Below are 24,439 nucleotides of genomic sequence, written 5' to 3'. Positions count from 1 at the left end.
GTAGTGGTGGGCACCTGTTATCCTACCTACTCAGGAGGCTGAGGCAGGAGAATCACTTGAATCCGGGAGGTGGAGGTTGCAGCAAGCTGAGATCACGCCACTGCATACCAGCCCGGGCAACAGTGTGAGACTCCGTCTCACAAAAAAAAAAAAAAAAGTGATATGATTATATAAATTTGTCACTGTTGGATGCTTTTTTAAAGCAATAAAATAAATTGTTTTATGTTAAAGGTCAGCATTCAAAGGAGTCAGTGAACCCAGCCCCTGAATTATTTAACATATTTTGAATACTTATCATTGTGTATGTGTAAAAATATGTCTATAGATTTCATCAGTTTCATAAGACTACAAGTTTCCAAAGTTATCAATTACAACAATAAACACATTTTTAGTCTTTAAATAATATGCAGAATAACATTTTCAAAGAATTCATCTGTCATAAAGCATATTCTTATTCCTTTGAATCCAAAATTTAATTGGCAGGAAGGCTGCAAATACATGTTTTCTAGATAGCAATAGGAGGCTGGAAAAAAAAAAATGACCTAAAAACTGCATCTGATGAGTTAGTAGGCCCCAACCTGAGACTTCATCCCCCACTCCTTAAGCAGACTTCTGGCAGTCTAAGCTCCAGCCCTCTGTGTTTCCTTCAGGTGAATCACCATCTGATTCCTGCAGGTTCAGGAAATACTCTTCCCCAGTCGACAAATCTCACCTACTCTTAGTTGTGAGTCATTTACATTAGCAAGAGAGCAAGTTGTTCCAGTAGTTGCCCGGCAGGAGAATTTGAAAGGGTGCCCCAAAGGACAATCTCTAAAGGGGTAAGGGAGATACCTACCTTGTCTGGTAGGGGAGATGTTTCGTTTTTATGCTTTACCAGAAAATCCACTTCCCTGTCGACCTTAGTTTCAAAGCTTATTCTTAATTAGAGACAAGAAACCTGTTTCAACTTGAAGACACCGTATGAGGTGAATGGACAGCCAGCCACCACAATGAAAGGTAAACGAAAAATTTTTCATTTTCTTAAAAGCCGTGGTTGATAAGACACAGCAATGATTAAAAACTGTAATTATACTTCTGCTTAACTCTGAGGTTTGAAGAAAAACTAGAAATTAGAATGCTGACAATAAGATATGAGGCACCACTGTGAGCCATGAAGCTTCAACTGTTTCCAGCTCAGGCAGGCAGAAATATAAACTACATATTGTGCCTTCAAAAGTAGAAACAATGTTTTGGCAATCACTCCTATTTAGTACATTTTTTTTTAAACCACATTTACTTTATTAGATGAGTAAAAGTCAAAGTCTCTTATAATTGTTTCCCAGGACCCAAAACTTAAAATTCGTTTCATAATCATTTATCCGTATTTTTTTTTTTTAAAGAGAGAGACAAAGATTTTTCTCTTTCCCAACTGTCTCATTTTGATAAAATAATCTCAGTCTTTTCATTGTACCACAAAGAACAGGGCAATCCTCATTCTGATCCCTGGAGAAGTCATGTTAAAACATGTCAGGAAAGGCACTGAGAAAACTGCCCAGTGACTGACAAACAGGTTAGGAACAGCTTACTTTTGTTCCACATTCGAACTGTTTGGGAAGTTTTCACTGCAATGAGGAAAACAAGAAGCAAGCATGGAGATCTCAGTTCTTTTAAATTTTAATAAGGACTTTTAAAAGACAGATGAGCCTAAAGTAGAGTGACTTTTTGATTTCTTATTTTAAGATTTATCTGCTATAGAATTTTACATCACATTCTCAAGTTGAATCTGCTTTTATGTTAGGTATATTAACATTTTTAACAAGAGATTTCTTTCATAATTGTTCTCCAATTTACTAGCAATATGAACAGCAACAAATCTGGTTCTATATTACTTTATACTGGGGGGAAAAAAGCCAGACACCCTGTTGATATTTATTTCTGCCAATTGAGATTAACTGTCTCCATGAAGTTAGGGATCAAAGAGGCATATTCTCTTAATCCTTCAGCAACATCTCATCCTCAGACTCTTGTTTCTGACCTCTACTTGAAATGTGTTGCAGGTATACATGGGTTAAGGACAAGGGCCTAGAAGAGCAGATGGATGGCTGAATTTCATATTTAAGGATACAGCCTATAAAAAGAAAGTATCCCGCCAGAAAATCTTTATTTCATGAAGACACTGAGAAAATGCCCTAACCAGAGATAACATGCTAAGAGGATTTACTGCATTCAGAGATGTGGGTGGGAAAAGGAAGACTAAGTTAAAAGGAATGTTCTTATTTAGAGTTGTGCTGTTTGTGCTCTTCAGAGTCTGCCTGCTTTTCTTCCTTAATATCTTGGCATTTAACTCTCTTTAAGAACAACAACAACAAAATATTTCATGCTTAGCTCTTTACTCTGAGAAAATACCACGGAAAGTTAAGATAGAGGAGACCACAATGGCCATTAGTTCTTTGCATGCTCCTGAAATAAGAAAAGCCTGGAAAATCCATGAAAATCCCTCAAAGCCCAATAAAGGGTAAGGTTGTGAAGACAGGACAGAAGTGAGGTGAAATCTACATAAAGTCACCTCCCTAGAAGCATCCCCCAGTCTCCAGGGTAGATGTTCTCTATGCAGGCAAGAGGCAGTAGTTTGGGTTTAAGGTAGAAAGCCCAGGACTCACAGCAAAATGACCTGGGTTTAAAGGCTGATTGTACCAAATATTATCAGTGTGACTTAGACAAGTCTCTGAATTCCCCAGGAGCTCACTTCCCTTCCTCACAGGTAAAATGAAGGGATTAGATCAGATGGTCATTAGAGGCCCCTTGCATCTCTAGATTCCCACGATCCAGGTGATATGCTGAGATGCTGGGGTTGGTAATGAAAGAACCTAAGGCTTGGACCAAGCACACAGGAATGCTTGAGAGGAAATGGGGTAGAGCCACAAATGAGGACCTTCCCAATTCTGCCCCTAGCCAGCTACACGATGTTAATCAAATCTCGACTTCGCTAGGTCTCAGATTCTTCCTCTACAAGATGAAGATGAATGTACTATTTGCTCTTCCTACCTGGCTGAAAGTTTTGCATTAATACAAGTATTAATACAACTGCCAGCTGCAGTTCTTATACTTGTAACTATCTAAAGCAGGGAGGCAAGAGCAGAAGCAAATGCAATGTGACCCTGCTGTTAAAAACTAGATGAGATGCACCCACCTCTCAGACCTTCTGCTTCAGGCCAATGGTGAAAGACAGGTTCTATCTGACCTTACAAATATTACCAAACCCTCTCCCTCCTTATACGGCAAACACAGGCAGAATAGAATATTTGTTCCCTATCCTATACCTAATTAACATATTTTGTTTCATTAATATTCTTATTGGCCAAACATAAAAAAAATTACACTAAAATACATTTAAGCAAGAGCACTGATTAAGTTCCATTTACTGTAAGCCATGACATTAAGTCATTCATAGCAATGATTCTATAGTTTCTCTTAAACAGTAATTTCTAATGATTTCCATCATTTTAAAAGAAGAGCAAAGCTCCTTAAATGACCTTTTCTAATGTACTAGATAGGATCTGTATGGCACAAACTGTCCTTCTATCCTTAATACTAAAACAACAATAATTAGCATATACATCTAGCTGGATATGTGACAAGATTACTGCATATTTTATTATCACGCAATTTTTTTTTTTTTTTTGAGACGGAGTCTCACTCTGTCACCAGGTTGGAGTGCAGTCGCGTGATCTTGGCTCACTGCAACCTCCGCCTCCTGCGTTCAAGCTATTCTCCTGCCTCAGCCTCCCAAGTGGCTGGGATTATAGGCGCCCACCACCATGTAACCTCTGCCTCCTGGGTTCAAGCGATTCTCCTGCCTCAGCCTCCTAAGTGGCTGGGATTATAGGCGCCCACGACCATGCCCAGCTAATTTTTGTATTTTTAGTAGAGACGGGGTTTCACCATGTTGGCCAGGATGGTCTCAATCTCTTGACCCGGTGATCTGCCCACCTCGGCCTCCCAAAGTGCTGGGATTACAGGTGTGAGCCACCGCACCTGGCCTTATCATGCATTGTTTTTTTTAACTCAGACAACCTTAAGGTATAAATTACTATTATCCACTTTTACAGCTGAGCAAACTGAGGCTTAACAAGCATAACAGTAGGGAGCACAGCTCTGACCTTGAACCACTGCCTACAGTCAACCATGCTGTATTTGCTGTTACCTCTTTTTGTGGGTAGTTTCATATGTAAAATGATATAGACTTATTGTATATTTACAATATACTAGTACCATAGTATAGACTACAGTAGATAAATGGCCAGCTTGGGTGCATGATCCCCTGCAATCAAGTTGGAGCTATTTTAACTTGGTAGTTTTCCTAAAGGAGGCATCAGGTGCTAATCAGCACATGAATACCAAACTTCTGTGCAGGCAGTAGCAGAGCGCTAGTTAGGAGCACAGCACTGAGATGGGCTTACGTTCTGTTCAAATCCAGGCTCTGCCCCTCATTAGTGGTGTTAATGAGGGCAAGCTCTAGCACTCCAGCGACAGCACGTATCTGCTCAAAGAACAAATAACATGTGCAAATAGCCCAAGTATATTGTATTCCAAGTATTCTCTCTAAGCCTCAGGTTTTTTCATCTGAAAAGTTAGAGTACTAATTCTTACTATCCACTCAAGTAGCATGTCAATACTGAGTTATTACTACATGTCAAGTTTGAATAAAAGGTCTATGCTATGGTAATACTTCATTCAAAACAATCTTATGAGGACTGTTTTACAAAAGAAGAAGGCACATAGGGGTTGGGTAACCTGCCCAAGTAAGTGGCAAACCTGTAATGTGAATCCAAAGTCCTTTTAATAAATTAAAATATACATAGAGAATTTAGAACACTTCTAGGCACACAATAATACTAGCCAGCATTTGGGGAGCTCTTTTACTGTTGTTGTATGTAGCAAGATAGACACTTAGACTTCTCAAGCTCCCAGAAAGGGTTTTTTGCCCTGTAGCCTGAACAGGCTCTCAGGTCAAAGATATTACTGTCTCTTGACCACCAGAGAAACTCTCTGGAGGACATATAACAAAGTGAAACTTTGTTTTCCAAGTCCTTGAGTCTAGAGGGTACCCTTTACTGACTATATCAAGATTCGGAATGCCTCCAAAGCAAAGGCCAGTATACCAAAAGGGCAGCAGAAACAAAATGATCTGAAGTCCCTGTACTAAAGGAGCTTATGATCTAGTTAAGAAAGAAAAAAGTTAACAGAATACTTGGACTGTTTGCACATACTAGAGTTATGAAGCTCTGTGGCTCTCAGGCTGAGAACTGAAAAGGGAGATCCAAGAAAACAATGCATAAATATCTGTTGCCTCTAGACTGTAGGCATTTGAGGATTTGCTATACTCTTTTGGGGGTGGATGACCTACCTGTCCCATCTTGTTCCTCCTCAGACCTGCTAGGCCCCAAAATTACAAATAAAACTGAAAATAAATCACTGGGCCTTTCAAAACTTTTTTAGATAAACCGGCTCCAAGACAAATTGGGAAAAACTGCAAAATCAATTGTTTTTGTGTTGTTGTTGTTTTTGAGACGGAGTCTCGCTTTGTCACCCAGGCTGGAGTGCAATGGCGCGATCTCGGCTCACTGCAACCTCTGCAACCTCCGCAACCTCCGCAACCTCCGCCTCCCAGGTTCGAACAATTCTCCTGCCTCAGCTCCTGAGTAGCTGGAAATACAAGTGCCTGCCACCACGCCCGGCTAATTTTTGTATTTTTAGTAGAGACAGGGTTTCACCATGTTGGTCAGGCTGGTCTTGAACTCCCGACCTCGTGATCTGCCCACCTCGGCCTCTCAAAGTGCTGGGATTACAGGCATGAGCCACCACGCCTGGCCTAAAATTAACTGTTTACTAGATATATTTATATAGAAAACAGTGCTACATATCATGATGAAGTAGAATGTGGCTCACAGTAATATGCAAGCCTTAAATAATCGCAGCTACAATTGTATTCTAGTTGTCACACCTAAGCATTTTAAAACCTAAAAAATGAAAACTTTTAGAGGATAATGGCTTGCATTAGGTCAAAACGGTACATGCCTATATTATATAGAGCAAAACAAATTAATAGAAGAATAGTAAATGCCATTTAAAAGGTAATTACTACATCAATGTGTCAGCATATACCATGATGGCTGCTGGAAAAATAAAACTATAGTATCTGTTAAACATCAATATTCCCTTTACCCTAAAACATTCATTCTAATTTCATAATGTAAACAACAACACTAAATATATATATATACACACACACACACAGTTTATATATATATATGATTTTAAAAACTATTCATTCTGTGCCTAGAGCCAACAGTACAATACCTCAAGTATTATCTCTACTTTTCATCCTAAGACCCAGAAATGCTAATATGTACCCAATCCTTCACAAAGTCATGCTGGATCTTACCATGGTCTGTTTATATCCAGTTTACAGTCTATATGAAATTGCAAATAAGACAGGCACTAAACAACTGGCCAGTGCAGAACTCAGTTTGAGTGCTCAAAGTTGCAGGCACCTGAAATATAAATGTCATGGTACACTACTTCTTGCTCTGATGGCTTCCCCATCCTGGAAGATGCTCTCAGCAAAATAACTGTCTCACAGCCAGGGTGGCAAAGCCAAACAACTCTACCCTTAAAGTTTTTCCCCACCCCAGCTCCTATCTAGAGATGGTACATTTCCCATACTGCCTCCCTTTCCTCTTCTGTCGATTACAACCTGATTAACTTCAAGCCAACTAAGCTCTCCTTCCAATGTACTCATATAATTATTTTATTTATTTATAATCTTTCTGGTTCCAACAACAACAAAAATAAGGTGTTTTATGGAGATGCTTAATATGAAGTTAATTCAAATGAACTTAAATTTAAACAAATGAAGCCTGGGAAAAAGAATGGTGGGAAATTAAAAACCATATGAGAAATTAGTTCACCAAATGCATTCAACCCTATCAGATGGTGTTGGGCCTTAAGGTGGATCTCAACTCCAACAGGAAAACAAGAAGGCACAATGATTTGGTGTTGATAAATTCATAGCTGGCCTACAGAACACCATTCTTATTATGTAGAGTAGAAATAACTTTCTCCCATGAGTCTTAACATAAAGAACCAATGTTGTATTGAACACCCAAAGAGTAGGCACAGTGAAAAGGGCTGAATGCTTGAAGACACCAACTCAAAGCTTAATCCAGGCAAAGCCATTTTACAGAGGCAGGATAAGACAACATAATGGGGTCCAGGCATGTGGCTCACTTTAAATATTTTCATCTTACTGCTGTTTCTTCATAATTGTTCTACGGAAACCTTTCTGCCTCCTTCTCCCCAGTGTACTTTATTCTAATTATGAAAATTTCACAAGTGTTAGACATACTAGCTGTCTTTTATTAGCATACTGGTACTGTTGTTTCTTCTTATACCTGGCTGACTTTCCTCACTGACATAACCTGTGGGGCTGCTGCTGGCATTTGAATTTGCAGCCCTCCACTTTAGCTCCCCCAACTTTACAGTGAGCTATTCAGAAATGTCAGCAGGCCCAGCGTTTGATTAGCCTCCTAATGGTTTGATCAGGCCTTCTTCCTGGTCTTCAGCCATGCCTTACACAGGTCAATGGCCAATTCCTACTCTTGTCTCCACCCTCCCTGGGTTGTACTTCAGAAGGCAGAAAAAAAAATTGTTAAAAATAAAAAACAAAAAACTGACATATGCCTTCCAAAATGAAATTAAGTCAGAGAGGAGGCCAAATTCCATGACTGCCTAATAGTAAGTCAAAGGTGTTTTTGAACTCTGACTCTGTGCCCGCAGGTACTCTGCTAGACCCTGGAGATAAAAGGATGCAAGGACACTCTGGTAGTCAGGCAAACAACAAAAATAGAATACAACAGCTGGAGGTATGGGAAACCACAGGGGCTGAGGAGCACTTACGTGGCACATGGGGATAACATGGAAGGCTCTGAGAAGAGGAGGCAGATGAGTTAGACCAGAAGGCGGTATAGGGAGCTTGCCTAATAGATAAGAGGGAGAAGGGATTTTCAGGATAAAATGCAAGGTAAGGAGGGTCTGGTGCAGGAACTATAAAGTGGGCAGGTATACAGGTCAGGTCAGGAGGTCCTCATCACCTGCAGAGGAGCTTGAGTTGTATCCCGTATAAGACAGTAAGCCAGTGAAGACTGAGACAGAAGAGGACATCAAGCAAAGAAATGTGAATAGCAGGAAAATGCATGTGGCAAATATTAAGATAATACAAATATACAGGTTACTATTTCTCCTAGTTGAGGAAGTTACCACATCTATAAATCAAGCCAGAGAAAAATATTTTAATTCAAATATTCCTATTAGTTTAAGAGACATTGTTTAAAACATGATTAATGCCAGAAGTTGATAAATTCACTGAAGTATGAATTACTTTGAAGAAATGTTGTGTGTATGTGTGTGTGTGTGTATGTGTATTTCATGAAATGAGTTATATGTGATCCCAGATCCTTTTACTACATATGGGTGAGGGTGGGTTATTTATTTGTATTCATGAGAACAGAAAAATGAGAGTGAACGTTTGATGCTGATTAAGAAATGTGAAATATCCACTCACATTAAAGACTTCACTTGAGAAGTTTAAAATTGTCAGTGAAGACAAGTGATGAAATTGAAGTAAAAATGCTCTCTTAGGTAATTGTCTTACTCCATTAACTTAAACAGCATTAAGGTTTGGTTAAGCTGTGATTACAAGAATAAGGGTAGCTAACCTGACAAGAGTTCTAATGGAAAGGTCTGGAGAATACCTGCACCACATCCCACAGCCCAGAAAACTATAATGATGACTGTATTAAAATATCAAGGTGACACCACCACCACCACCATGAAGAATAATTATAACTCTTATTTATATGCTTAAGCCACAGGATGCTATTCTAAAACAAGGAACAGCATCTACATGAACTTGTGAAAAGCATTCTGCATCTTTTAATAGGCTAGTAAACAGTAATCAAACAACTAAAGACTTTACCTGGAGTCTTGAATTCTAAGAATATTTTTAAGGGCCAGAAGTCACTTGAAATGTATTTAGTTTAGAACATATTCATTTAAAACCACTATGTTGGCTACTGGGACTGTGGCCCCTAAACTGACTAGCCTCTTACATAAATGATCCAGAAGTTACCTATATGGAATTTACACTTTGCTTAAACAGAAAATAAAAATACATGTTTCAACTCAGTAAGTTGTAAAATTTGAGTAAATTCTTATTACTCACAACTACATAGTAATGTGATACAGATCTCCTGATCTGACTCACAATAGCCACATAGTAATGTGAGTAGTAGGAATTTTACTCAAATTTTACAACTTACTGAGTTAAAAAGTGTATTTTTATTTTCTGTTTAAGAAAAGCATTTACTGTTTAAGCAAAGTATATTTGCCATGAATTACACCTTTACATTACTACAGCACTTACAATATAAAATTGACTTAACATATGTTCTCTTACCACATTCACACAGCACCCTTGGGAAGTACGTCAGGTATTTATTATTCTCCCTGTTTCATAGATGAGGAGGCTCAAGCTCTGTGAGGTACAATGCTTAACAGGGTCACTGACTGAGCCAAAAACTTAACAGCTGCCTACTGAATCCAGGTATAGGATACTTTGCACTGGTCAGGGAATCTCAGTCTAGAACACTTTCTACCAGGGAAGCTACTTCTGACACTCCACTAGGCCAGCAAAGCAACACCACAGAGGCAGCCTGTTCTGGGGTCTTAAAACCTAGAGCTCATTTCCTGGTTTTGCCCCTCACCATCTGTGTGGTATTGGGCAGGTTGTTGAATCTTGCTCAGTTCCCTCACTTGTCAAAAAGAATAGTCAGGTTTGAGGTTAAGGTTATAAAGAACCATTAGACACAAATCTTGTCTTCAGGGAGTTTACAATCCACTTTATATCAACCCCCCATCTGCTCTAAACACACACACACACACACACACACACACACACACACACACACACAGAGGAAGTTACCTGAGGTCACCTAAAAAAAAGTTAACTCTAAATTGTTAACCAAAATAGGTCTATTTGTAAGCTACATGTACCAGCAAAACTATGAGAACAGAACATCAGTGTAGCACCTGAAAAACCTGAATGAAGGGCTGCTGTGCTTTGCATTCCAACACATTTAGGAGACTAACTCCATGCATGCATTAATGAAATGTGCTATGAATACAGTGACCTAATTCCATTACAATAAGAGGTAACTCATAACCAGTGAGGTAATCTGCCTCTTTCCCCAGGCCTTCAGCAGAGCTATAATCTTAGCATTGTTGAAAAACACACATAAATTTACAAATACACATACACATAAAGTCAGGCTTAAACTGAGAAAGATTCTTAGATTATAGGTGATTCCAAAATAGAAGAGATCCTGTATCTTTCAAATAAACTTTCTATCAGATGGCTTTTGTGAAGACTATCTCTTTACCACAAAAATGCAGGAACTACATCAATATCTCTATATAATCAATCAGTTCAGTATAGCTTTTCAGAAGTAAAGTGGCAAAATAAACCTTCAGATCTCAAATTCTTACAATTTCAGATGTGAGCTTTTAGAGGGAAAACTGGAGAGTGGAGGACAGATAGGAAAGGTATTGATATTATAACTCTGTCATTTGAGAACCACCACTACCAAACACTAAGTCAAAAATTAATCATGAGCAACTGCATTTAGGGAGCCAGCATTTAACTGGCACTGATATTTCAAGATCTTGACCAGAGGGCAATAACAAGAGAGATGAAGCCCAGGGAGAGTTAAAGCATTGCCATGGCAGGGCAGGGCACACCGGCCTGCTCTTCCTGCTGACAGAGTTTCCCCGGCGTGGTACAAATGACTCCCCACCCATGCCAAGATCCAATCCAGTGAACTGCAACAGCAGGCTGGCTCTGTGTGGACCACAAGGCTGGGTGTCCAAAGCAGCTGTTCAGTAGTCCTGGATGTTGTCCTCCCATAGCCCTTCTGGGGAGAGAGCAAATGTTTGGGCATCCAACACAACTGGGGTCAAGTCCCTACTCCACTACTCAGAAGCTTTTCGTAAAACCAGAAACCTCAGGTTTTCCCCACCGAAAGCAGTTTTATAACACAATCAGTAGGGTTTTCACTTAAAGGCCCCAGTAGAGGGGCAGGCACACAGAAAAGCTCCACTGTGACTATTAACACATTCTCAGGTGTCAACTAATCAACATGACCTCCTGTCACTACTTTTCCTGGGTTGCTAAGAGGTATAAGAAAAACCATTTGAAAAGAAATGGTTAAGTGATGGTCAGTAATACAAGAAAAATCAGGCGTTTGCAGGGAGGAGAGACACAGAAGAAGGGAAAGATACATTCATAATCAAAGTAGAACAATTGGGGATCTATAGAGGTTAAGTATAGCCACATAAGATTAAATGATAAGCGGAATAATCGTTGCCAAATCAACTGACTGTAGGACCCGGCAGGTAATGCTCCCGAAAGAGGTGGCCCAGGGATGTCAACGAGTATGCTGTGAGCCAGAGAACTGGAGAGAGCTCACTTCCCCATCAGGAAGAGGCAACTAATAGTGCTGGATTGTTCATGATGGATGCTAGCAAATCTTCTCATCTTTCAAAATGGGATCCAAATCTGGATTCTTATGTGAAATTTCGTGATGTTTTCAACATTGTTCAGGCCAAATAAAACTAGACCTCTAGTTTGGAAGATTAGCAGTTCCTTCACAAGCTTGATGGAGAAAACAGACTCCTACCTCTGCCCAATACTGCCCCCCTCCCACTTCCTGTCCTCTAAAATAACCCCCCAGAATCATTCTTCACTTTTACTCCACAACAGTATATAATAGAACTGCAATTTCAGTTTCTATTGTATTTGATATGAATCCCAGCTCTACCCATTACTCACAGTGTGAGTCAGGGCAACTTAATTAAACTGTCTGAATCTCGTATCTTCCTACCTGGCGGGGGTGGAAATATATCTAGGTCCTAGGGTAGCTCTGAAGATTGCTTAAGGTATCAACCACCAAGTTCTGGGTCCAAAAGCAAGGAGAAACTGAGAATGTGTTAATCCTTTTCCACCACCCTCATTTTACAACCAACAACAAAGAAACATGGTTAGTAAAATAGCCAAAGGAAAATACCAATGGGTGGCTGGAAAAAAAACAGGTCTCTAAGCAGCGATACCATCTAACCTCAGGAATGACTGTGAAACCTAGGCCTACCACAAACATCACATTCTTGTGTGGTTTCATCAGCTCTCAGCTGAAGGAACAGTAGGTGGCAGGGCAGGATTCCCGCCCGGGATCCAGGTCCTGGAACCAAGCCCTTTACTACCACTGAAGCAATCTTCCTTGCAACACCCTGCAAGTGCTGGGACATGCAGACAATGCAGAGCCACTGTAGTAAAAGCACACAGGGAGCCCTGAAGCTGAGGCGCTGATCATTCAGAAAGACAGCAGGCAGGTAAGGCTCTGAGACAATTTAAAGGAAGGGCAAGCTATTGGAGCAAAAGTATCAGTCAAATGACTCCTGAGAGGGCAGCTGAGGCCACCAGCCACACAGCCATCTCAGCATAAACAAGGTGCAAGGATCCACCCCCGTCAACCCCCTTGTCCAGCCTATGAAGCGCTAAATAAATTCAACTGTGTACCTATGATATACAACAGGAACTAAAACGACTTCAGCTCCACCCTGCGCAAGTACGCAGGCTGCTTTGTAAATGTTCATCATTTTAACCTCGCAGTCAACCTATAATGGATGAGTCTTCATACCCATTTTATACAGGCAGAAATGGAGGGTTAGAAGCTAAAACCAACAGAGCTGGGGCTGTAATTCAGAGAATCAGAGAATCAAATCCTTGCTCTATACACTCCACCACGGTGCCACCATACTTGGCTAGAGGTCAAGGCAGGATTTTTTTTTTTTTTAATCCAAGCTGGAAAAAAAAATTTTTTTTGAGACAGTCTCACTCTGTCGCCCAGTCTGGAGTGCAGTGGCACGACCTCGGCTCACTGCAAGGTCTCCCGGGTTCAAGCAATTCTCCTGCCTCAGCCTCCCGAATAGCTGGGACCACAGGTGCATGCTGCCACGCCCAGCTAATTTTTGTATTTTTAGTAGAGACAGGGTTTCACCATGTTGGCCACGCTGGTCTCAAACTCCTGACCTCAGGTGATCCACCAGCCTCGGCCACCCAAAGTGTTGGGATTACAGGCATGAGCCACCGCGCCTGGCCAGAACATTTTTAAATGCCAGACATTGAATGATATGCTTAAGAAAACCCTCCATTAATCCTTTATCTATCTCCATCTCCCACCTTCTCTGTCTCCTTTCCATCACAGGCATGTTCTTTTTTTGAAAGAGTTTTCTGAGATTGCTGCCTCCACTTCCTCACCTTACAATCATTACTCAACCCTCTGTCATTAGGCTTCTCTCCCCAAAACACCCTGGGCCCCCCAGCACGTGGAGCACTGGCAAAGATGAACAATAACCTTTTTGTTGCTGAATCCCATCCAGTGGCACTTTGCTGCCCTATGTCACTTGACTTCCCCCACAGGATAAAACTAGTCACAATTCCTCATTTCCTAAACTCTCTTTTTGGTTCACATGACATTATTCTTATTTGGTAATCCTCCCAACTCTCTGGCCTCTCCTTCAGGCACTCCCCTCACCCTAAGACTGCTCCATTAAAAAGTCTACATTAGCTCTCTGCTATTCTCACTCCACTGTGTGGTTTTGAGTTTTTTGTTTGTTAGTTTTTTGAGACGGAGTCTCACCCTGTCATCCAGGCTGCAGTGCAGTGGCGTGATCTCAGCTCACTGCAACTTCCGCCTCCTGGGTTCAAGCAATTCTCCTACCTCAGCCTCCCCAGTAGCTGGGATTACAGGTGCACGCAACATCATCCGGCTAATTGTTGTATTTTTAGTAGAGATGGGGTTTCACCATGTTGGCCAGGCTTGTCTCAAACTCCTGACCTCAGGTAATCTACCCACCATGGCCTCCCAAAGTGCTGGGATTACAGGCGTGAGCCACCATGCATGGCCGACTGTGCAGTTTCATCTTGAACAATCTCATTCATTCCCACAGCTTCTTCTATCACCTATTTTCTATTGGCCTTAGATAGACATCACCAGCCAGGAGTACTTCTCCAAGCTCCAGACCTTTCTCTTTAATCATCTAGTAGACACCTCCACATGCATACTACACAGGCATCAGGAAATCAACCAATCCAAAACTAAACTCCACTCATCCCAGTACGTGCTTGTCCTTTCATGGGTCCTACATCAGCAAAAGAGACTAAAATCTATAGTCAAATACCTGGGAGGCCTCCAACAATCTTCTAACCCTTTTCACCAGCATCATTCAGCCACAGATTCTTTAAGATGCCTCATATTTTGTCATATATCTCCATCTCTACATGCTGTCACCAGTTCCTCAGTAGACTATTATACCTTATCTTTGGCTACACTCAGCATTTCCATGTGCTCCTTTCTGACTGGACCTTGGGCAAACCTGCCACAACCTGGGCATCATAGTTGTCATGGAACCTCTGTAATCCTTGCTTCCCCTCAGTTTGGGTACACCTCTGTATCTTCACCTCTCATTCGATATTGAAATGGTCTATTTCTGGATTCTCAACTAGACTCTAAACTTTAAGACAGAAATGTACCTTTCTCTTCTTTATAAACTCCAGGGCCTGAAATATGAGCAGACTCTTAGTAAACGACCTTATGAAAGAGATCAGGTTATGGCTGGTACTGAAGAAGTAGCAGAGATTTCCAAGGTAGGGAGAGAGGGGAGAAAGGAGGCCATTCACAGGGCAGGAATGGGTATGAAGAAAAGTAGGGAATTAAACTCAGGCATATCGCTGACAGTCTGCAGTTTGGTTAAACCAGAGAGTTCCAATAAGAGTAACAAGATCTTGAATTTAATTTAGGCAAAGATTAATGGAAATAACAGAAGCAGAAACTGGCATTTATAAAGCACTTAATTTATAAATGTATATTCAATTTAACCTCATGAAGGAGGGATGCTAGATACTATAAAGTAGGTATTATTGTTCCCATGATTCAAAAGATTATGGGGCAAGCAGATTTCCCAAAAGTCTATTGTGATCTCTTAGTTACCAGAATTTAGCATGTTCTGACTTTCACATTCCGTGATCTTTAACACTACAAGAATAACTCCTTATCTTTAGTAATTATAATTCAAGAATTGCCTTACCATACAGTAACACAGGATTAAGGAGCAAAAGAATAATATCTTTCATACCCTCCACTCCTGCCCCCAACCCCAGCAGACACTAATCGACTTTCTGCCTCTACAGATTTGCCTTTCCTGGACATTTCACCTAAAGACATGTAGTCTTTAGGTATCTGGCTTCTTTCTCATGCAAAACGTTTTCACGGTTCATCTATACAATAGCTGTATTTCACTTATTTTTATTGAGTAATATTCCATCCTTTGCCTATACCACAGTTGACTCATCTACTCTCCAGTCAGCACTTGGCTTCTTTCTGCTTTTAACTATCATGAATAATGCTGTTATAAACAACTGCATACAAGTCATTGCATGGGCATAAGTTTTCATTTCTTGTGGCTAGATACCTAGAGGTAGAACTACTGGGTCATATGATACATTTGATTTTAACTTTTTAAGAAACTGCCAAACTCTTTCCAGAGTGGCTGTACCGTTTTAAATTCTTATCATCAGTGTATAAGGGGTCCTGTTTTCACCACCCTCAGCAACACTTGTTACTGTCTGTCTTTTTCAGATACAGCCATTCTGGTAGACGCAAGATGGTATAGCACTGTGGTTCTCATTTGAATTTCCCTACTGACTAATGATGTTCAGTGTCTTTCCATGTGCTCTTGGTGAAATGTCTAGACAAATCTTTTGACCTTTTTTAAATTGGGTTCTGTTCTCCTTATTAAGAAGCTGTAAAAGTTCTTTGCATAGTCTAAATAGAAATCCTTTATGAGAAATATAACATGCAAATATTTTCTCCCAGTCTCCTCTCTCTATGTCCTGCTTATTGGCCAACTGTCTGCTCTCTCTCTCTTACTGCAACTGTCAGTGAGGAAGGTTACAGGAAGCCATCTGAAGAGGACAACCATACAACTTGAGAACAGAGAAACATAAAACTAAAAATGTGTTTATCAGGCAATTTCCTTGAAATGTTTCCATGAGAAACTGGATTCAAGCTTTTTAGGCTTACTGAAATCCAAAGATCATTATTATAAAGTCTAGAAAATTAACTGCGTCAGTCATTCTCCCCAGTAAACTTTAATAAATAAAAAGAAAGTAAAGTTTTACCTCTTTGCCTTACATTAAAAAATAATGTGATGCTGGCACCCAAAAAGGAGAGATTCAGAGAGCCTTAATCATTGCCTATGCTGCATTAACCAAAAAACACTTTCTGACTTCTGCTATGTACCACATACTGGAGCTGTTCAAGGTGACGTATGGATAGACTGTCTAAACTCTCAAAAGAGTGGATTCTGGGTGGAGAGCATCACTGAAAAATTAAAAACCATTTTTTCCATCTACTACCAAATCAAGTACCTTAGCTACATGTGATATTTGCAAACAGAAGAGAAGGACACACACAGGAACATAAAAAGAAATAATAACTGCCTCTCCACTTACTGCAAACTCTTACACATACTCCTGCCTCCCACATGCCCTTTCCCTGCTATCTCAGCACATATGCAGGGACAAAAGTAACTGCTCACACCAGCCTCAAGTTTGCTTTGTGCTTGGACAGAATGAGGTTACTTGGGGTCTCTTTAAGCAACATCAGTGATGGGACCTGAAAGTCTCACATGGTTTTATTTCATGAGAAAGATTGTGACTTCCCCTAATGGTAAACTGTCCTATAAGCATATTTTACTTCAGCTGCACTTTCCAGAACAGTTCCCAGGAATTCTGCTTTCTATGGTCAATACGTGATAGAATCCAGAGAACAGGGAACAGACCCAGCTGCAGGGGAAGGGGTGGGGGAAATCATGTTTGATCATATCCAACATTGCACATACATATGGTCTCAGCTAACCTTTATTAAGATGTCGTGAAGAATGCAAAGCTCAGAAAAGTTAAGGTATGTAGCCAAAGTCACCCACAAGACATAACTCCCAGCAGGGAATTATGAAAGCGGGCAACTCTGTGTGGCCCAGGTGTTCATCTCCAAAGAGCACATGCTTTCCGAATCGTGGAGGCAATTGCTTTAACTGAAAAGACCAAAATGTTGTATTTTAAAATTCCTTCCCAGATGATTTTTTCCTCATTTTTCATTTTCTCCCCAGAAATCAAACCAGGAATAACCTATGCTGAACCCACGCCTCAATCGTCCCCAAGTGTTTCCTGACACGCATCTTTGCTTACAGTGCATCACAACTGAAGAATGGGGCTCAACTTGACGCTTGCAAAATTACCAAGTAAGCCGTCGGAAGAGATACAAAGAAAATCTTACTTTATCGATGACTATTATTTCCACTGTTTGGGAATTTGGGGAGTTTAATGGTCAGAGAACCAACTAACAAAATAAACCAGCATTTAGCTTTGTGTTTCCTTATGTATAAAACAGCAAACATGCAGGACAGTATCGCTGAGATAAATTTAGCTTGCTATCATTTTGTTTTAAACTTTGTTTCATCTAGACATCATCTCTAAAATGACAAGTAGGATTAAATTAATAATATTTATGGAAGATTTTAAACACAAACTAAAATTACGTATTACTTTCCAGATTTAATAGTCTAAACCAAGGTTCATGAGGTTCCCCAAGAGGCCAGAGATAACATCTACCTAATCTACTGAGTAACTATTTAGAAAATGATCATACCTAAATACAAAAAATTAGCCAGGTGTGGTGGCGCACGTCTGTAGTCCCTGCTACTCAGGAGGCTGAGGCACTAGAATCGCTTGAACCCAGCAGACAGAGGTTGCAGTGAGCTGAGATCGCACCACTGCACTCCAGCCTGGGTGACAGAGCACGACTCTGTATCAGAAAAAAAAGGAAGAAAGGAAGAGAGGGAGAGAGAGAGGAAAGAGAAGAGAAGAGAAGAGAAGAGAAGAGAAGAGAAGAGAAGAGAAGAGAAGAGAAAAAGAAAAAGAAAAAGAAAGAAAAAGAAAAGGAAAAGGAAAACGAAAGGAAAGGAAAGGAAAAGAAAAGAAAGGAAAGGAAAGGAAAGGAAAAGAAAAGAAAGGAAAGGAAAGGAAAAGAGAAAAGAAAAGAGAAGGAGGAAGGAAGGAAGGAAGGAAGGAAGGAAGGAAGGAAGGAACGAAGGAAGGAAGGAAGGAAAGAAAGAAAGACTGACCTAGGCAGCTGTGCCATGGTAGTGACACCCTATAATTTGAATGACTTTTATTATTTCATTCCCACCTGGCAGGTAGAGCAGTGACATATGTTGAGACTTTCACATTTTGTGCCAAGTGACACGTCCCAGTGAACAATGATGTAGCTTCACCAAAGGCAAAAGTGGCAGATTCTTCCCTACTCTGTCATTCATAATGTGACTCTATTAACAAGAGAAATGGTAATTAAGCTTTATGTTATAGAATGCATACCTACTAAGTACTAGATACTGTAGTCAAAATGTTTGCAAAGCATTTAACTCTCAGAAGATCCAGCAAGACAGCTATGTATTCCATTTTACAGTTATTAAGAGGCTAAACCAGCATTGTCAAATAGAACTTTCTGCATTGATGAAAATTCCCTGTATCTGCACTGGCCAATACAGTAGCCAGATGTGGTTACCGGGAAATTTGAACATAGCTAGTATGACTGAGGAAATTAATTTTTTAAATTATGTTTAATTTAAATTTAAAAGTTTAAAGCCACATGTGGTTTGTGCTATATCTGGCTACAAAGCCCAAGCATTCCCCAACACACACACTCAGTCCTGTACACACACATGCACAAACCTATTCCCCCTGCAAAGACAGCCAAAGTTCCCTTACGTCCCAAACAAATACCACCCTCACACATGGCACAAAATAATTTACTATGGAACTAGTAAACTGAGTTATGTCACTGCATTTGTTAATTTAAAAGGAATTGGAATGAGAGTCAGAGAGAATACCAAAGGAGGTTTTACTCTCAATTATCGCTCTGTGTCAAGCCCTGCACTATACAATCCAGGGAATACCACCCTAGTAAACAAGAAGAAGGGATGGGGAAATCATGTTTGATAATATCCAACATTGCATGCACATATTGCGAGAAAACAGCCTTTACACCGTAAAACAGCTTCTAATTTTTCTTAACTGAATGACCAAGCTACTGTCAATTAAAGATGTTCCCTAACTTGGCCAAGTTCTTTACTGTCAGTGAAGAACAACATGATAAAACTGCCTGGGTGAAGAAAGCCATTCACTTTTACTGGTCAATATTCCTGAGTGGAAACATCATATAGAGAAATGCTTCTGAGTACACCTATACGTTTTGGAAATATTTAAGGCAATGATAGAGAATAAATGATGGGCATTAGCTGGCAAAAAAGAATGTGATATAAACTTAATTCTAAAAAACAAATTAATCACACGAAACTCTCAAAGTTAAGTTTTGAGCCTTCCAGAGCAACCAGATGAGTAATGGCTCATCTGCTTCTTACAAACCATTTTTTGTCTCTACTACCATATTGTTTCAGCAAATAGCCCATAACAGGCTTTAACCACTAATTTGTTTAAGCTTTGTTGCCTAAATGTGAACTTTGTGAATGAAGTAATAACCAGGTCTAGGCCTATCCCATTGAATTAAGAAGTCCTATAGTCCAAAATGTTAATTCTATACATAAACTAAGGAAGCAAATACCGTGAGGTTACACAGTGAACAAGTTCAACACCAGACTGTCTCAATGCCACAAAACAGTTAAATAACCACTGTGGAAAGAGGCTAATCCTACGTGATCTTTTTAATTTACAAATATATATACATATATGTATATATGTATACACACACACACAACCTTTTTTGACATTCTGATTGGAGACTATCTTTAATAATAACCATAATTGTTAGGTAAAATCATCATCAAAATCATCATTTAATAAGAATGTGTTCATATAACTAAACTTTAAAATACTATAATGATATATGGAACTCATATCCCTAAGCAACACTGTGAAGTAGGGGTTCTTGCACTCCACGATAGGTATGCATAGCAGATCCCCAGGGAGCCAACACAAGCAGTTGAGATATTCCCTGCCAAGTATGCTGTAGCTCATGAACTAATATATTTGTATTTAAAATGATTTTGAAAAGCAATTCATAAGTAATTGTTACAAGGCACAGTCAGCACCTCAGGAGATGACATGGCTGCTCCTTTTCAGGCTGTGTCCCTCAGCTGGACCCTTTATTCTGATTTAAACTCACATGTCCTCTCTCTATTTCCCTAAGAGTTCTATCCCAGGTTAGATGAAAGTGACTGCTAATCATTTAATTGGGTAAATTAATTCAAGCAGACATCTTAACTCAGTTAAAGCCACACATCTTAAGAAGTTCCTAACGTCACTGATACTGATTTGGATCTTATGATGCAAAAACAGCCAAGACTACAACACGTCATTAAATCAAAATAGGCTTGAATGATACTGTACAAGGAAATATTACAAACTGGCAGCAGTGATATAGATGGCTGCTGAATCAGGCATTTTAACTTGTAAAGCTTAGTAATACTATGGGTCTCATAACAGGCTAGTCCAGATATAAATTACTAGCCTGTGTAAGGATAGTTAGGTCAGGGAAACCAGTTTTTAAAAACACTCACGGTAAGGAATAAAAGGGAAAGAATTAGGAAGAGCCTGCACTTAGATGTCAAGCAGCAACTTAGGAATCTGTTTTTGGATTTTAATCATCAAAACTTTCCTGTTTCTCTCCTCAAAGAAGGGAACCAAAACAGACACTAAACTGCCTGTGTGCAGGGCAGTGAGGGCTTAAATTCATGGTGTTATCTCTATAACAAAACCATTCCAAAGCATAATTATAACTATAGTAAATATTATTAATTACAGGGAAGTAAAAATTCAGAAATGATCTTCCTTCTAACCTTACCTCCAAAAGGTGAATCTATAAATTAATTCCATTAGTTCAGGTTCCCCAAAAATAATGACGATAAAATGTGCTTAAATGGCCAAGAGATTTACTGGGAAAAATGGCTACCAGGGAAAATGGGGACAAGCAGAAGGCTGGCACAGCCTTCCAACCACTTGTGGGAGAAAGAAGGAAGGAAGATTGAGTAGGAACAGTGCAGTTTGAAGAAAGTTCAAATAAAAGGTTTGAAGACTGGTAAGTACTCCTCCAGCCAAAGTCCTTTGTCAGAGAAACCCCTCCTCTTACAAAAACAGGTTTGTCTTGGTGTTCCTGCCATGCTCAATCACAGGCCCGGAGCAGTCCGCGGGAAGCGTGGCAGCAGCAAGAATGTGGTGGTGGATCCACAGCAGGAGCTACCTGTCCATCATGCTCCCCACAGTAGGAGACATGAGAGGCCCATGTCCATGGCTGTCACATAAGTCAAATGCTCATGACCCATTTCACTGATTATATGATGCAGTGATATGGTACAGGTCTTTAACAACAGAAACTAAAAATTCCAAAGAAGCAAAACGTTTAAAAATTCCCACAATAAATACAATAGGTGTAACCTAGCCTTGTAAACAAAAAAAATATACCAGGTTGCAATTACTTTTAACAAGTTGTCCTCTTTGGCAATAAACTGTAAAACTGCAAAACTTAATAAGAATGAGAAAACAAAATCAGCATTTATCATTAGACTATACAAAAACACATTTGTGGATATTCCTGACTATACAAATGCATTTTAATGAAGAATTTACTAGATGACATGTAAATATTTATAATAATCAGCAGTAACTTTACACCAGCCTGCAACTTAAATTCTACTAAGGTGAAAACAGATTTCAGAGAATCAGCAAGTCAGATCTGTATCTATCCAGGACTTTTTTTGTCTGTTCACTTTAGAAGACAGTAGATTTTCTTTTTATTTACAAAAAAATGCCAAGACATTTTCTTTCTATTCCTATCAATGGTCCCTAAAACATCTTAAGTACTATAAGAAAGTCACAGGCAAAAAATTCAGAATGACCCACTAGTTTTAAAGCTTCTTAATTCTTAATGATTAAACAGCTTAAAACTGAGGCAAGGGAAGGGAAGATATATTCAAAGAGGGTGCCAAAGACTACACTGAAACAATAACCATGTGTTGGCTATTGTATTTTCTTGTTATAGAAAATTTCCATTTTCTGTCCACATTTTGTTGATTCTATTTGTAATGATATCAAACATGGGAGTAAGAATCGGAATAATTTACACTGGTATGTTTATTTTCAAAAGGCTGGCAAAGGGGATCAGAAATGGGACTTTTTACTCGAGGGTCCTGATATGAGGGAGGCAGGGTAGTGAGAGAAGGTCACTAATTCTTTGGCCACTCAAAACATTAACAATGTGCTACCTTGACTCTGTAAATCATTGATGACATCTTTAAGTTCAGACTCTGTAAATCATTGATGACATCTTTAAGTTCACCTGAAATAACAAAAAGTTGGGTCTGTAAGGGAACCTAGTAGCCTGTGGGCATGCTTGCCAAGCACTGAAGTCCTATCTCCCCACTTCTCATACAGATAACGAGCTGCACGGCCAAGAGAGTCACAATTCAGGCAACAGGAGCGACGGGCCAGGAAAGAACACCACCCTTCACAATGAATTTGACACGATTGTCTTGCCGGTGCTTTATCTCATTATATTTGTGGCAAGCATCTTGCTGAATGGTTTAGCAGTGTGGATCTTCTTCCACATTAGGAATAAAACCAGCTTCATATTCTATCTCAAAAACATAGTGGTTGCAGACCTCATAATGACGCTGACATTTCCATTTCGAATAGTCCATGATGCAGGATTTGGACCTTGGTACTTCAAGTTTATTCTCTGCAGATACACTTCAGTTTTGTTTTATGCAAACATGTATACTTCCATCGTGTTCCTTGGGCTGATAAGCATTGATCGCTATCTGAAGGTGGTCAAGCCATTTGGGGACTCTCGGATGTACAGCATAACCTTTACGAAGGTTTTATCTGTTTGTGTTTGGGTGATCATGGCTGTTTTGTCTTTGCCAAACATCATCCTAACAAATGGTCAGCCAACAGAGGACAATATCCATGACTGCTCGAAACTTAAAAGTCCTTTGGGGGTCAAATGGCATACGGCAGTCACCTATGTGAACAGCTGCTTGTTTGTGGCCGTGCTGGTGATTCTGATCGGATGTTACATAGCCATATCCAGGTACATCCACAAATCCAGCAGGCAATTCATAAGTCAGTCAAGCCGAAAGCGAAAACATAACCAGAGCATCAGGGTTGTTGTGGCTGTGTTTTTTACCTGCTTTCTACCATATCACTTGTGCAGAATTCCTTTTACTTTTAGTCACTTAGACAGGCTTTTAGATGAATCTGCACATAAAATCCTATATTACTGCAAAGAAATTACACTTTTCTTGTCTGCGTGTAATGTTTGCCTGGATCCAATAATTTACTTTTTCATGTGTAGGTCATTTTCAAGAAGGCTGTTCAAAAAATCAAATATCAGAACCAGGAGTGAAAGCATCAGATCACTGCAAAGTGTGAGAAGATCGGAAGTTCGCATATATTATGATTATACTGATGTGTAGGCCTTTTATTGTTTGTTGGAATCGATATGTACAAAGTGTAAATAAATGTTTCTTTTCATTATCCTTGCTTGAGCCCATCAAAATTATGAATTCAAAGAACTAAAATGATATGAAATGGGGTCATAATTTGAAAGTAAAGAAAACATTAAAGCATAGCAAAGAGATAAACAAGAGGTAGCGTATGGGTGAATGGCAGGGTTAATGGCTGGAAGTCTGAGGAGCAGAGTGAAAGGGCAGAATGAGCCACAGCAATGTCCCTGCACTGTGGCCATCCTCCAGGAAAAGCTGCTGCTCTGAAGCCACTTTTGCAGAGAACAAAAAGTATAGAAAAGAGAATTATATCTATCCTTGAAGTTCAAGGATAGGAAAAGAAACTACTACTTTCCATCTATAAACTAAGATCTTTGGCAGTCATCCCCTCATTCTCTGTGTGGGGATTTTTTTAAATTATTTTTTCCTTTACTCAACACTATAGAAATGAAGGTAGAGGTGTGTGTGTGTGTGTGTGTGTGTGTGTGTGTGTAAGGGCTTCATTTTAGAACCGTGTGTGTGTGTGTGTGTAAGGGCTTCATTTTAGGACCCTCTGTGTCCAGGTCAGAGCCCACCTTCAGGGCTCCAAAAGCAAGTAGGAATGAGCTGCGGAAATGCTTCTGCCTCCTCTCCGTGCTTCATGCCTCACCCCCACTCCTGTGATGCTCCTGTGATACTACCTTTCATTCCTCTGGGTAAGAGATTGCCC

At 39.9% G+C, this 24,439-nt stretch overlaps 2 protein-coding genes across 9 annotated transcripts in view; one reads left to right on the top strand and one right to left on the bottom strand.

The window, feature by feature from the left end:
- Positions 1-24,439, bottom strand: part of MED12L (mediator complex subunit 12L) — a 348,784-nt gene that overhangs the window by 115,046 nt on the left and 209,299 nt on the right. The gene's annotated exons all lie outside the window — the stretch shown is intronic.
- On the top strand, positions 750-23,783 carry GPR87 (G protein-coupled receptor 87). 2 transcript variants are annotated; one of them, XM_055382984.2, is made up of 4 exons: positions 750-818; positions 927-996; positions 17,323-17,454; positions 22,658-23,700. In XM_055382984.2, exons 3-4 carry the CDS (start codon positions 17,421-17,423, stop codon positions 23,698-23,700), a joined length of 1,077 nt encoding a protein of 358 aa, XP_055238959.1. In that variant the 5' UTR covers positions 750-818; positions 927-996; positions 17,323-17,420. The 2 variants fall into 2 exon arrangements, with proteins under 2 accessions (XP_055238959.1, XP_018875455.1); XM_019019910.3 differs by having other exon boundaries at positions 756-996; positions 22,658-23,783.

The sequence above is a fragment of the Gorilla gorilla genome, chromosome 2 (genome assembly GCF_029281585.2).
Source record: "Gorilla gorilla gorilla isolate KB3781 chromosome 2, NHGRI_mGorGor1-v2.1_pri, whole genome shotgun sequence".
Lineage (NCBI taxonomy): Eukaryota > Metazoa > Chordata > Mammalia > Primates > Hominidae > Gorilla > Gorilla gorilla.
This window is presented reverse-complemented; position numbering and strand designations above follow the sequence as displayed.